Below are 13,490 nucleotides of genomic sequence, written 5' to 3' on the forward strand. Positions count from 1 at the left end.
CTGCTGTTCTTAATGAGGCTTAATATTTCTTGAATAAGTATTTCTTCATTTGATATATTACCTAGGACAATTTCTAGAGATTGATTTTTTTTTTAATTGTAATTTTCAGCAGTTATAAGTATTTCACTGAAGAGCAGTTCCACCCAGTGCCTCATGCCATCATCCTGGAAGTGGAACTTCTATAAAGTCCCTCTTTTGATGAGAGTTTATGTTAATAAATGTGATCCCAGTTTTGCCTTTACAAGCATAATTTTTATTTTCCTTTACCCAGCATATTCACCCAACATATTATACATTGGCCGGTTTACAATATTATTGTATAATTTGTGCGTAATTTGACTAATGACAGTATTTGTTCTATGTCACAGAGGTACCATCTGTTAGACCTTCTGACCAGAGGAACTATGCCTCTTTCATTTCTGGGGATGTTTGAAAGCTGATGTACATGGAGAGCCTACAGTCTAGGGGCCATATCCCAACCCTGCTTCCACATGGTCTAAATATTTCTATCACAGTGACTTTTAATATACTGTTGCATGTCCTAAGAACTTCCTAGACTTCTTGAGGCCTAGAACTTTCTTGCTTATGGATGAGTGCTTTTCAGAGAAATTGTCCCTTAGCTTAACCTAATTTTCCCTTCTGGTTCACCACTTCCCCTGTTTTGCTTCTTACTGAAGTGAAGACTGTTTATTTAGATGATTTAAAATCAACTAGAAATTGGAGGGTAGTCTCAGTTGAGAAGATCCTGAGACCTGACTGAAATCCTGTCCTATTGAAGGTGGAAGAAAGATTTTTTTTCTCATCCCTGTTTTAAATACCCAGATATTAGAGTTGGTGAGATTAGAGTCCATGGAGAAGAAAGTTGCTTCGAATAAATTTCCTAGGCTTTTAAATGTAGACAAATGCTGATTTTATCTCCCTCATATGTTAGAGACTCTCTCTACTTGATTAGCTGGACAATTAGGGATGTGCAGTTTTAGAAACCAAAACTAGGAATTTTATCCTTTTTTTTTAATCTCTGAAATAAAACTCCCTTTTATAATGAGTTTCTAGGTCTATTATGGAGTGTTTTTGATTTGCAAATGCTTGTAATAGACTGCCTTATATATCAAATTAGGGGGCTAATTGTATTACAACTGGAAGTTTAGTGGGCCAAACTTTTCTGTAATATTGCCTTTCCAAAGATGATAGAGTATATCAGTTGTTGTGTAAAAATCTGAAAAAATCATTTCTATACCAGCTTTTAGCTGACATAAACCATTATGCAAATTAAAACATTATGAGTATTTTAAAATTTTGGTTAAGGTTGTTAGTTATTGTCGACATTTGTTCAGATTTTCCATGACTTTCTCATGCTTTGAAATGCTACTGTTTTCTAGATTTTTTAAAAATTAGATTTAAATGTCATGTTTTTAGACTAAACTTCAGTGGCTCTGTGAGGAGTTGAAAGACAGAGAAAACAGCGAGAAAAGTCTACGGCACCAGCTGATGCTGTGCAGACAGCAGCTCAGGAACGTGACCGAAAACAAGGAGTCCGAGCTCCAGTGTCTCTTCGAACAGATCGAAAGACAGGAGCAGCTTCTGGAGGAAATACATCAGGAGAAGAGAGGTGTGTTAGCTGCTCTTACCCTTTTTTTTCATTTTCTTTTTTTTATATTCGTGGGATCCTAGGATTAGAAAAACAAATCTATTTCTCTCGCCTCCAGTTCGAACCACAGAATTTCCACATCCCTGTCCTTTCCTTGTCTCTTGTCTCCTTATCTTCATTTCCGGCTCTAGAGGAGAAAGCTGTTTCTTCCTGAGAACTACTTCTTCAGCTACTGTGTTCCTCCTGTGTACATAGCATTTGTGTCTCTTGGCCATTTTGCAAGTGCTAATTTGGTAAGTTATCTTTGTTCTTCCCTGAGAAAATGCCAAAATTCATATTTTTCTTCAGTAGAATATCCATTAATTCATTCAACAAATGTTTATTGTGTGCCTCTTTTGTCTTAGGCACTATTATAGGTGCTGAGGATATATCAGTCAGTAAAGCAGAAAAAAATCTTACTCTTGTTTAGCTTACATTGTATTGAGTGGGGGTGACAGAAAATAAATGTGGTAAATAAATAATGTAATACATAAGGTTATAAACACAATAGGGAAAACAGTAAGGGAAGGCAAGTTTAGGAGAAGCAAGGGGCAGAGTTTAATATGTTTAATATGTTGGCAATGCTTAAAAGTTAGACAAGAGTCTTGGAGAATTACCTTTCTGTTCGGTTCCACTAGGGATGCATATGGTGGGAGAAGGGAAACAGGTCATGTATGGGAATCCTATGTGTGTTTCATGTTGTGTTGGCCTTCGGTCTTTCTCTTGCTGAACTTTTTAAGTTTAAGAACCAGAAAGAGGCGTCATGTAGTGTCCCACTAAGAAAAACTAAACATTAACATATGATAATTCTTTTTTAAGTAACTTCTTTGTTTTCTGTTTTAGTGATCAGCATTATTCTCTCCACATGTACCACTTAAAATTGTTTATTACTGTACTACACTAATTCTCAATTTTTTTTTGGTATCAAGATCATTTTATATTCTTAAAGATTTTTAGAACTCAGAGCTTTTATTACTGTACATTAAGTAGATCAGTATCTACCATATTAAAAATTAAAACTGAGTATTTGAAAATACTTATTCCTTTAAAATAATAATTATAAACCTATTATATACTAACATAAAAATTAATGAAATTTAACTGTTTTTCAGAACAAAAAATTTGAAGTGGCATTGTTGTTTGAACTTTTGTAAAGCTCTTTAATTGCTGTCTTAAAAAATGACAGTTGTATTTTCCTTTCGCTTCTGCATCTACTCTGTTGTTATATTACATGTCATGTAACCCTTGAAAAAACTGCACTTTACATTCATGAGAAATTGAACGTGAAAATACAAATAACATTTTAGTATTATTATTAAGGGGTCTTGGGTGGTCCCCAAATACCCTTTGAGAATTGTTGCTTTAGTGCAATTGAAAGATATAAATGGTGCCAGTAGTAAAAGTCAGAGGATGCACTCCTTTTTTAAAATGACATTACAATAGAATCTATTTGTGGAACTGATAGATAAAATACTATATGATCTCTGTACATGTAGTATGTTGTAGTCTATTCACATTAACACTAAATCACAAACCCAGTTTTCTTTTAGTGAATATTATCAGTATTGTCACCCCGTAAATCATTTCTTTGCATAAGGACTGTGTTCTTGTGTATTATAAAATCATAAAACTATCAGTGGGAGGAAGTCCAAAAGAACCAAATATCTGTGCACTTAGATAATTATAAGACTGAGGATCACTTTAAATTTTCTACCACTTCTAAAGCTTTTTCATAAAAGCTTCAGAAGATAAACTGTAATTTGTAATCCCTCAGGATGATTGTTTTTATTTCTACTTTTTGAGTTTAATAAAAATTTATTGCTTGCCTTATCTATAGAGCACTTGAATTCCTTTATACATCTTAGAATCAGCTTATCAGTAAAAAATAATCTACTGGTGTTTTGACAGGATTATGTTGAATGTATAGATTAACTTGAGGATGGACGTCTTAATGTTGAATCTTTCCAATCCATGAACATGGTGTATCTACCCATCTATTTAGATTGTCTTTAACTTTTCTCATGCACAATTTATAGTTTTCAGCAAACAGGTCTTACACATCTTTTTAAGGTTTATTCCTAAGTTTTAAGAAAATTTTATGATACTGTATAAAATAACATGTTAAAATTTGAATTTCCAACATTCTCTTCTAGTGTATAGAAGTATGGTTGATATTTTTGTTGTTAAACTTGTGTAACCTTAAGCTCACTGATGAGTTATACTATCTTTCCTTATACTTAATCTTGTTATCTCCAAATAAAGACAGTTTTGCTTCTTCTTTCTTTCCCTGTTCCTTGTCTTAATCAACTTGTTGGGACCTTCAGTACATATTAAACTAACCTTGTATTCCTGGGATAAACTCTACTTTGTCAAAATATATTTTTCCTTTTACATATGGCTGGATACGTTTTAGTAATAGTCAAGAATTTTTGCATTTGTGTTCATGAGGAATATTAGTCTACAGCTTCTTTTCTTGTAGTGTCTTTATCAGGTTTGGATGTTAGTGTAATGATGACCTCTTAAAATGAGTTGTGTTTTCCCTTTTAATTTTTGGAAGCAATTGTGTCAAGTTTGTATTTCTTTTTAAGTGTAGGATAAAATTCATCAGTGCAGCCTTCTGTGCCTGTCGTTTTCGTTTTGGGAAGGTTTTTAATTTCAAATTCAAATTCTTCAATAGATATACGGCTGTTCAGAATTTCTACTTCTTCTTGAATCTGAGCTTTGTTAATATGTGCCTTTCAAGATATTTTTCTGTTTCACTGAAGTTGTCAAATTTATTGGCTTACATTTTTCCGTAGTATTCCCTTTTAAATTCTTTTAGTTTCTGTGAGATCTGTACTGATGCCTCTTATTATATTCCTGATATTGATAATTTGTTTTCTCTGTTTTGTTCTTTATACTTCTTTCTGAGGGCTTTGTTAACTTTATTAATATTCATGAAAACAATCTTTGAATTTAAATTTTTTTCTATTTGTCTTTTTAATGTTTTATTGACATCTACTCTTATTTCCTTTCTTTTACTTAGTTTGTTTATCATTTGTTCTTATGGATTCTTAAGTTGGAGGCTTTATTTTAATACTTTTCTTTCTTAATATAGTCATTTAAAGTTATAAATTTCCATCTTAGGAATACTTTGAACATATTCCACAAATTTTGCTATGTTGTCTTTGATCACTTAGTTAGAATTAGAAAATATTTCCCTGTGATTCTTTTCTTCAACCTATGTGTATTTTAGAAGTGTACTACTTAATTTCCCAATTATGTAGAGAGTTTTCTAGATATCTTATTATTGCTTTCTAACTTAGAACCCTTGCGGTCATAGAGTACACTCTTCATGATTTTAATTCTTTACTGACACTTATTTTTTTGGCCCCAGGCGTGGTCTATCTTAGTGAATTGTCTATATGCACTTGAAAATTAGTTATGTTCTGCATTTATTGTGAAATATTCTATAAATGTCACTTACGCTAAGTGATTTCACAATGTTCAGTGTTCCTGGTGATTTCTGTATACCTACTGATTTTGTCTACTTCTATCAATAACTGATAGAGGATTGTTACAGTATTCAGTGATTACTTTGAGTTTGTGTGTTTGTGAGTGATTTTTTTCCCCCAAATGTTTTGAAACTGTTGTTAGAGCCCATCTTAGTATTGATTGTGGAAATGCATCTTGTTAGGAACCTATTGTAATGGTCTCAGTAGACACAAAAGAGGGACTGAAGGAGGACACTGGTAATGACAAGAGATGCAAAAGCTTTTGTGGAGAAATTAGTGAAAGATTGAACAGTATAGATGAATGAGAGGGAAGACTCACAGGATATTCTGAGGTCTTAGTGGTTTTGCCATTGGGAGAAATTGGAGAGTCAGGAAGTAGGGGCTGATTTGGTGGGAGAGAATGAAGGATCCCATTTTCATCTATTTCTTAAAATCATAAAAAATAGTCTCAGGAAGACACAAACTTTTGTAACAGAGAAATGATGTAATTTCCTGCCTTATAGGATTAATATGTATTAGGTATAAGATGTGTTAGGTGCTGTCTGATGATTCAGAAATAATAAAGACTTAATGTAAATAATGAAGACCAAGCAAAGGCTGTTATAGTTGCATACTTATAACTATGTTTATTAAGAAGTAGAATGAAATAAATACATTACCTGAAATATTAGCAAATGTTCCTGGTGAAAAGGGAAGTATTGATTACTTCTGTTGAGGCCCAAATGGGGAGGTTTTTTGTACGACGTATCTTTTTATTTAAATCTTGGAGAATGCAGCAGGATTTCTATACGAGAGGAGGAGGAAAGTTTCTTTGCAGCAGTCTGCTTAGTGATCTCTTCTTGCATACTTTAGCATTTGCTTACAGTGGTATATATAGAAGAGGTAAAGGAATGATGATAAAATTAACTAATGATAAACTTTAGATATTTCTGAAGTATCAAAGTTAACTATTATGGAAACTTATACTTGATTCCCTTCACCATCTTATGAGCTTGTCTGTTAGGTAGAACAAGGTTAACCTATTTATAAGTGAAACATGATGGAGAAACTTCCTATTCATTGGAACTTCTATTCTCTTCACTAATATTTTTAGTTTGATTTAATATCATATTTAGGGACATGCCAGGTTAACCAAGGCCCACGTACAAGGAGTTTCTATCAATGAGTGCTGCCAGATTTGTAAATCTGAGTTGTCTTATGTTTCCTGGACTATTTTAAGCCTGTAGGTTGGGACTGGAGTGTTGTAAAAGGAGAAAATATCTATTGAGAAGTTAATGTCATGGACCTCTCAGAAGTTTAGTAATTATTGACTTAAGAATTCTTCATTGTTATGAATGGCAACAAATACAAGAGTAAAGAGATGTAAAATGCAGCTGGGAGGATTTAGGTATGATATTTTAATTTGTTTAAGTAGTTATTTGTAATAATTTCTTAATAAACCAACTGCTGCCTACCTTCTTAATATTCTGATAACCCACTACTCCTGTAAGTGCCAGTATTCCTCTGTAAGAATACATACTTTGAAACTATGCAGATTACTAAAAACTAAAATTTATGTGCAAGTTGGAAGGATTTCCTTTTTCAAAGGTCTCCACAAGGAGGGGTATCTATATAGTATGATTTAGTTCCATTCTTACTTATGAAATGCAAATTATTATGAACAAATACAGCAGGCAATTTTCATAACATATTTTTCCTTAAACTGAAATTATGAACTCTTAATTAAACAAAGGACCCATCTTTGTTTTCCAGGCGCTTTACGATTGTGACTGTGACTATTTAGTGTACATAATTTTTCTTCCTGGAGTAATTAGAAATTGACGTAGACTCTTAAATTCCTTTCCCTTAAAGATGAAATTTTGTCTTCTTATTCAATTTCTAGTTTTAAGTAGGTGTTACACTCATTTGGCTTTGTTGAATTAGCTGGGATCTTATCAGTTCTTTACTATTCTGATGCTATGTTAGATAAAATGTCTAGAAGGATAGTAATTCTCAGCAGCATGTGCTGTAGTTTCAGGCTTCTCGAATTTGGCCTTTCCTGTCAAATATCACTTATTGGGAATGTACATGTATTGTTGAAATAGGCCATTGTCAAGTCCTCTTTGTTAGGGAGTTGCTTTTTTTGAGTAAAAGGGAAAGAAAGTACTAATAGAATGTGAAAGAAGGGAAATAGGTCTTCAGCTACTTCAGAAAGTAGTATTTTTGCTCAGGTTGTTCATTTGATTATTTTTAATTAGCACTTGTGCCTTAGCCAAGAAGTGGGCAGTGGAGAAAAGGTGCATCATTGCCCCACATTTTTTTTCTTTTTCCAGTTCAGCAGTTTTAAGTCTTATCTTAGCCACGATTGTGGCTGTGACAAGCATTCAGAGGACTGTTCTGGGTCAGAAATATCTTGTTTCTTTCCTCGGTGATTTTTGGGAAGACACAAAATTGAGAAATGTGTTTAGTGGAATGTATCCTCTAGAATGGAGGTGCCATGAGGGTCGTGATTATTTATTTATTTATTTGTTTGTTTATTTATTTATTTATTTATTGAAGTATAAGTTGATTTACAGTGTTGTGTTAGTATATGGTATAGAGCATAGTGAGGTACTGATTTTTGTTTATTTTTTCAATATTATATACCACAGTGGTTAGAAAGAACCTGGCATATAGTAGATATGTCAGATATTTGCTAAATGAGTGAATGAATGAAAGAACATTAAAGGGTCATAGTTAATAGGGGAGCTGTAATTATTTATGTTTAGTGGTGAAAGAATTCACAATGGACTCTACATAACCAAAATGAATTCTGCATAATCAAAAGGCAAATCAGCAAATATTTGGCAGAAGTTAAGTAATTTAATCAGAGTGGTTTACATTTTGTTAAGACACTCCAGGGTTAGATAACAATATTTGTCTTCCTAATATTTCAGTTATTTATTACATTTTACAGTAGAAGTATTTAACCTGTGTTTTTATTCATTTTGTGACAGTATTTTCTAAGAGCTTCCTGATTCGTTTAAGGGACACTTTAACATTGTTAGTAGTCATTTTATGTCCACTCTGAACTGTGATTTGAGTTAGCTCCCCACATGTCTGGGATAACATGTGAAAAAAGATGAATACCAAAGAAATAAATGATATTAAAACTTTGTTTATGTATCTAAAGTTGTATCAGTCCTTAATGGTAGAATGAATGTGACTTTTAGAGTGTTATTTTCTATTTGCTACTGATCATAGACAAAACTTAAGCGTGATTATAAATGTGGAGTAAAAGGATCCAGGAGTGGGAGAAGTTGAACAGGTGAAAGAAAAGTTAATTGGTATAGCTGGACCCCAGAAGATATGAGAGTGAATGGAGTCAAAAGTAAAGGTGGAAAAATGAATCTTGGAAAGAACAAGGCTGAGAGTTAGGCATTTCTCCTTCCATTACTTTTTTAGCACCTTGAATATACTACGATTTTTGGCAGTTTCACTTATCACAGTAATTTTTTTTAACGGTTTCCTTATTTTGACTGTTAGCTCCTCAACGCTTGTGATCGAATTTAAATAACCTTTGCGTTGGATATGCTCAATACTTGTTTGGAGAAAAAGATGGAAGGAATGAGAGATAGTTACTGGATTTGCCATGTTAGACACTGAGAGATCTGCTTTTCTAGAAGCCTTGTGAGTTTAAGCCAGTCTGTAGCGCACGTCTCAGAACTATAATTTTTGGCAAAATATCAAGAGGATAACACTTGTCATCAGATGGATACCCAGGGCGTAGAGTTAGCTTAGTGATGAAGCTGATACACTATACGCTCATTATGCTGGCCTTACAGAAGAATCTGAGGGTGAGTAGTTCTACTGTGTAACAGAGATATGACTCCATTATTTTCAGTTTTCTAAAATTGCTGTGCTGTTAAAGACATTGACTCTGAAAAACGCTGTGCATTTCCAGAAGTTCTTGTCTGTCTGATTTGTCTCTGCCAGTACTGATCTCAGCTTTTAAAATTTGAGTTTTCCTTTGGTTTCACTGTTCCTAGTGTTCTGAGAAACTCCTTTCAGCTGATTTCTCTGTTTTTCCTTGCTCTGCTTCTACATCTCAGTACCACTTTTGCAGTGGTGATGGCAGAACAGAGGATAATTTCTTAGAATTCATTTGTGGGACAGAAACAAGGGAGGGACTTTTGAACTGAAGGCATCTTTTCTCACATCTTTCCAAGGCTAGGTAAAGATGAGGCTAGGTCATTTTTAGTTTTTGTGTACACTATTTATTTGTTTAGTTTTCACACTACTTACCCATTAATCTATTACTTATTCCTCACCTTGTTTCAAGAGGATTTTCGGTTTGTCTCACTGAAAGAATATTTGGCAATCATACATCTTATATAAATGCTAATCCTTGTTGTTCTAGCCCAGCAACAAGGAGAACCAATTTTTTCTATTGCATATTAGAGTGAAGTGAAACATTCTAAGTTAATTTATGGGATAGTCTCTTAAGTGTAATGTAAGTTATTTGGATTCTAGTTAATTTTTAAAAATCTGTTTAGTACTTTATTTTACATTTCACCGGTTTGTTCGGTTCAGTGATGTTGATCATTAGAGATAATGAAAGATTATTTTAATTGAGGAAATTATTTAAACTCATTGAACAATTATTTTGTTTCATGTGAAATTATATCTTCCCTCATTTATTTTCAGGCTTTCTTCATAGTTATTTTCAAAAACCAGTTGAGAAACAGTGTTTTTTATTTTAAACTATGTTTACTATTTGAGTCAAGTCAGAATTTTGTTTTAATCTTAATCTGTGTTATTGCTTATGTATGTTTCATTTCATTACAGTAATTTTATTTTTCATGTGTTGTATGTAGTGATTTTGAAATCCAGCCAGACCAGCAGTTCAGCAGGGATTGAAATTAAACCCATTGGTTAAATGTTTCGAGGGCTAGCACTGAATAAATTGATGACAGGCCTGGAGCTCCTGATGCACAGATCTCTGCAGGTGTCAACTTTGATTGAATATGTAATCAACATTCATATTGTTATTTAATAAATTCACAATAGCAAGTTATGACTAATTATTCTTCAGTTAGCTATAAATATCTCCACCCACTTGCCCATCTGTTTAATGGGCCTAATGCTTATTCTACTTCTATTGGCTAAACTTAATTTTGGAGACAAATGCGTTTAGTATCTTTAGTAACATACTTAGTTGGCAATAGAAGTATTGATTGAATGGAGAGTTGAGATATTTAAAGTTTACATTTTTTCTTTTCTAAATTATTGAATGTATTCATGTATTATGAAATATATTCTGGAAAATCCAGAAATGTTAAATATATTATATAAATGAGTTCTTAGATTTTCTTGTTTGATTCTCTAATAGATTAACTGTATTATTTTCTGTGGTTTCATAGGACACCAAAGCTGGTCTACTTGAGTTTGAATCATGAGCATATTCAGGGAGAAAAATAAGATAAAATTTTAGGTCAGTAAATAGCTTTCATTAAATTCAAAGCATATCTTTCCTGTGTTTGAGTTCTCTTAAGTTAACCCTTCTGTTCTACTTTGTTGTGCATATAATAGTTATTATTGTGGTTGGCAAAATAATGGAGCCCACCTCCCCCAAAGATGTCTGTATCCTAATCCCCAGAACCTGTTAACATGTTACATTATATGCCAAAAGAGATTTTGTAACTGTGTTCAAATAAGCGTTTAGAGGAAAGGTGGTTATCCTGGATTATCTGTTTAGGCCAGTTGTAATCGTAAGTGTTCTAAGCAGAAAAGGAATTCAGGGAGATCTTATGTAAGAAAGACTCAATATACTGTTGATGGCTTTGAAGATGGAGGAGGAGGGCCGCAAGCCAAGGAATGTGGGTGGCCTCTAAGAAGCTGGAAAAAGCAAGGAAGTTGATTCTTTCCTGGAGCCTCTAGAAGGGAGTGCAGCCTTGCTGACATCATGATTTTAGCCCAGTAGGACCCCTGTAGGACTTCTAACCGACAGAATTGTTAACATAATAAATTTGCGTTGTTCTAAGGCACTACATCTGTATGTTGTTATGGCATACGTAGCAAACTAATACACCAATAAAATCTAAAATTAAGAGATTTTTAATACTTTCTCTGTCACTTGGTTCTCTCTTCTCTTAATGTCAAGTAATTCTTCATCCTGCTTGAACCTCTTTGGGTACATGTGCTCTTCTTTGGATATTTGTCAGAAAGTTAAGCAATACGTGTATTGCTTTCAGTTTACTAAAATTAACTTTAAAATGCACTGAGACAGTTGTTAAAATATGTGAAATGTGGTATTTTCAAAATGAATATCATTTCCTTATACCTCTGTATACTTATTTGGTACTCTGCATTATAAATATGGTGGTTACAGCCAGAGAAGCCAATGGGTCGTGAATGAGCCTGAAATGCAGATAGAGAGTCTTTATTAGTTTAGGCTGTTGAAAGGCCTTTGTTCATTTGTAGTCCTACTTTAAAATTTTATTCTTCTCCCACATTGAGTTATAGCAAAATATTAAAATGCACATGGAAGGAAATTGAAAAAAATAAAATCACAGAAAAAAATTAGGAAACAGAGAAGTCATGTCTCTGGCACCTGGGAGCAATCATTGTGGCTTATCATTTAATGTAGCTGAGTTTTCTGACATCTAAGTGGGATGCACGTTGGGTCACATGGTTCTTTATCTTAGTTAATTAAAGGGGACACGGAAACTCCTCCTGAGAAACTAACTTATTCTGAAAACTAAATTCAAGAGGAATGTGTTGTATTGCTCTTTCTACAGGTGATGTACCAAAGTGTCTCCAGTTAATGATGAGATAGTAATGAGAACTAATCTTTATTGATGTGTGCCAGATACTGTTTAAATGCTTTGAACAATTTATTATTTCAGTAATCCCCGCATAAGTGCTGTCATCCAGCTTTCAAAAAAACCAAAAACAATCGGGGTTATTTTTCTTTGTAGAAATACTACAAACTAAGTACACATGATGACTTTTGTGGCCCTTAGGCACTTGAGCCTTCATGGGGCTTCCTTCCTCCAAAAAAAAAATTTTTTTTTGACTACTTTGGTATGAAGGTGAATATAATCCAGGGTAGATTTATTGTTATATACTCATTATTATCTTTATTTTTTTCTTCTGGTTTTATGATAAAATGAGAACATTTTCATTGGCTACAGACGCTGTGCCTACTGTGCTTGGTGGAGAACTTGGCCTTGGATGTAAGAGTACAGGCTTTGCTGTAAGATCCTATGGGGTCTCTGATTTTGTGCAGTAGGTGGTGAGGGAGATGGAGATGACAGGATTTCCTTAGAAAGTGTTACGTATGGGGAACCTAAGTCTGAGTAGGCCTTAGCCAGGCAAAGGATGGTGGCAGAGTTGTCCCAGCAAAGGGAACAGTGTTTGTGGAAGGCATGAAGTGGGAACATACTAAGATAAGGAAATTGAAGTTCCAACAGAAAGTGCCAACAGTGTGGCTGACCTGAAGCTATACACCCAGGAGGTTTAATAAAATTATTTCTATCCCTACAGTGAACTCAATTTTCAGGTGACTGGTGCACCTTTGGTAGATATTAAGCTTCAATTTATGGTTGAATTCTTGCCTAAGTATTTGAACTTTAATTATTCTTTATTGTTGATTAAGTTGGTATCCAGATGTGGTTGCTGAGAAGAAACATATGTATGCCATGAAATTTAAAATGGAAATAGTTAAAAACAGTGGATGGCAACATATTGTATATAAAGCTTATATTGCCTCACAGCTACGAAATTTCAATTTGAAACACCAAGGAAAAACTTAATTTATTAATTTTAAAATGTTTCTGAGAGCATTTAAAACCTATCCTTACACTTCAGATTTGAAGGAAAGATTGCTTTCTCCCACTTCCTTGTCCCCTGCAACTAGAGACTTTACGAAGTGTTCTTGGTGGTTTCTCACATATCTGCTCCTCCCTCTGCATTTTACTACTGTGTCTTATTTAGCTCTTTATTTCTTCATATCTTCAAGGATTGCAGAAGCTTCTTATTTACAAGATCTTCTTGACTTCCCCAGGCAGACACACTCCATGGGTGTGTTCAGCTTCACACCATGCCCTGGGTCCCAGCTATCCTCCATCCATTTTTCTGCTATTTAATAAGCTTTTGGTAAGGATGACATCTTTTAGGAATAACCTTGAATATGCTTAGATTACTGCAAAAAAGTAAATCATTCTCAAACTATGATTTTATATTTTTTATAATAAATTACTTGCACCACATCCCATAATTGACCTTCACCCAGTATTTAATCGGCGAAAACACACGTGCACACACACAAATGCTGTTGTAATCAGTTCTGCCAGATGAATCTTCATTAAACACAGCTTTGAGCCCATGACGCCTCAGCTCAGACACCT

The 13,490-nt window shown here is 33.8% G+C and overlaps 1 protein-coding gene across 10 annotated transcripts in view; it reads left to right on the forward strand.

The window, feature by feature from the left end:
- The window catches only part of CEP128 (centrosomal protein 128), a 357,239-nt gene that overhangs the window by 160,700 nt on the left and 183,049 nt on the right, over nt 1–13,490 (forward strand). For 7 of the 10 annotated variants that reach the window (XM_045517288.2, XM_074365179.1, XM_045517292.2 and 4 more), the window contains one exon: nt 1,417–1,609. The exons of the other annotated variants lie outside the window; for them this stretch is intronic. In XM_045517288.2, coding sequence (XP_045373244.1) covers nt 1,417–1,609 — 193 coding nt within the window. The remainder of the gene's footprint in view (nt 1–1,416; nt 1,610–13,490) is intronic. 10 annotated transcript variants of the gene reach the window in all.

This window comes from Camelus bactrianus, chromosome 6 (assembly GCF_048773025.1).
Source record: "Camelus bactrianus isolate YW-2024 breed Bactrian camel chromosome 6, ASM4877302v1, whole genome shotgun sequence".
NCBI lineage: Eukaryota > Metazoa > Chordata > Mammalia > Artiodactyla > Camelidae > Camelus > Camelus bactrianus.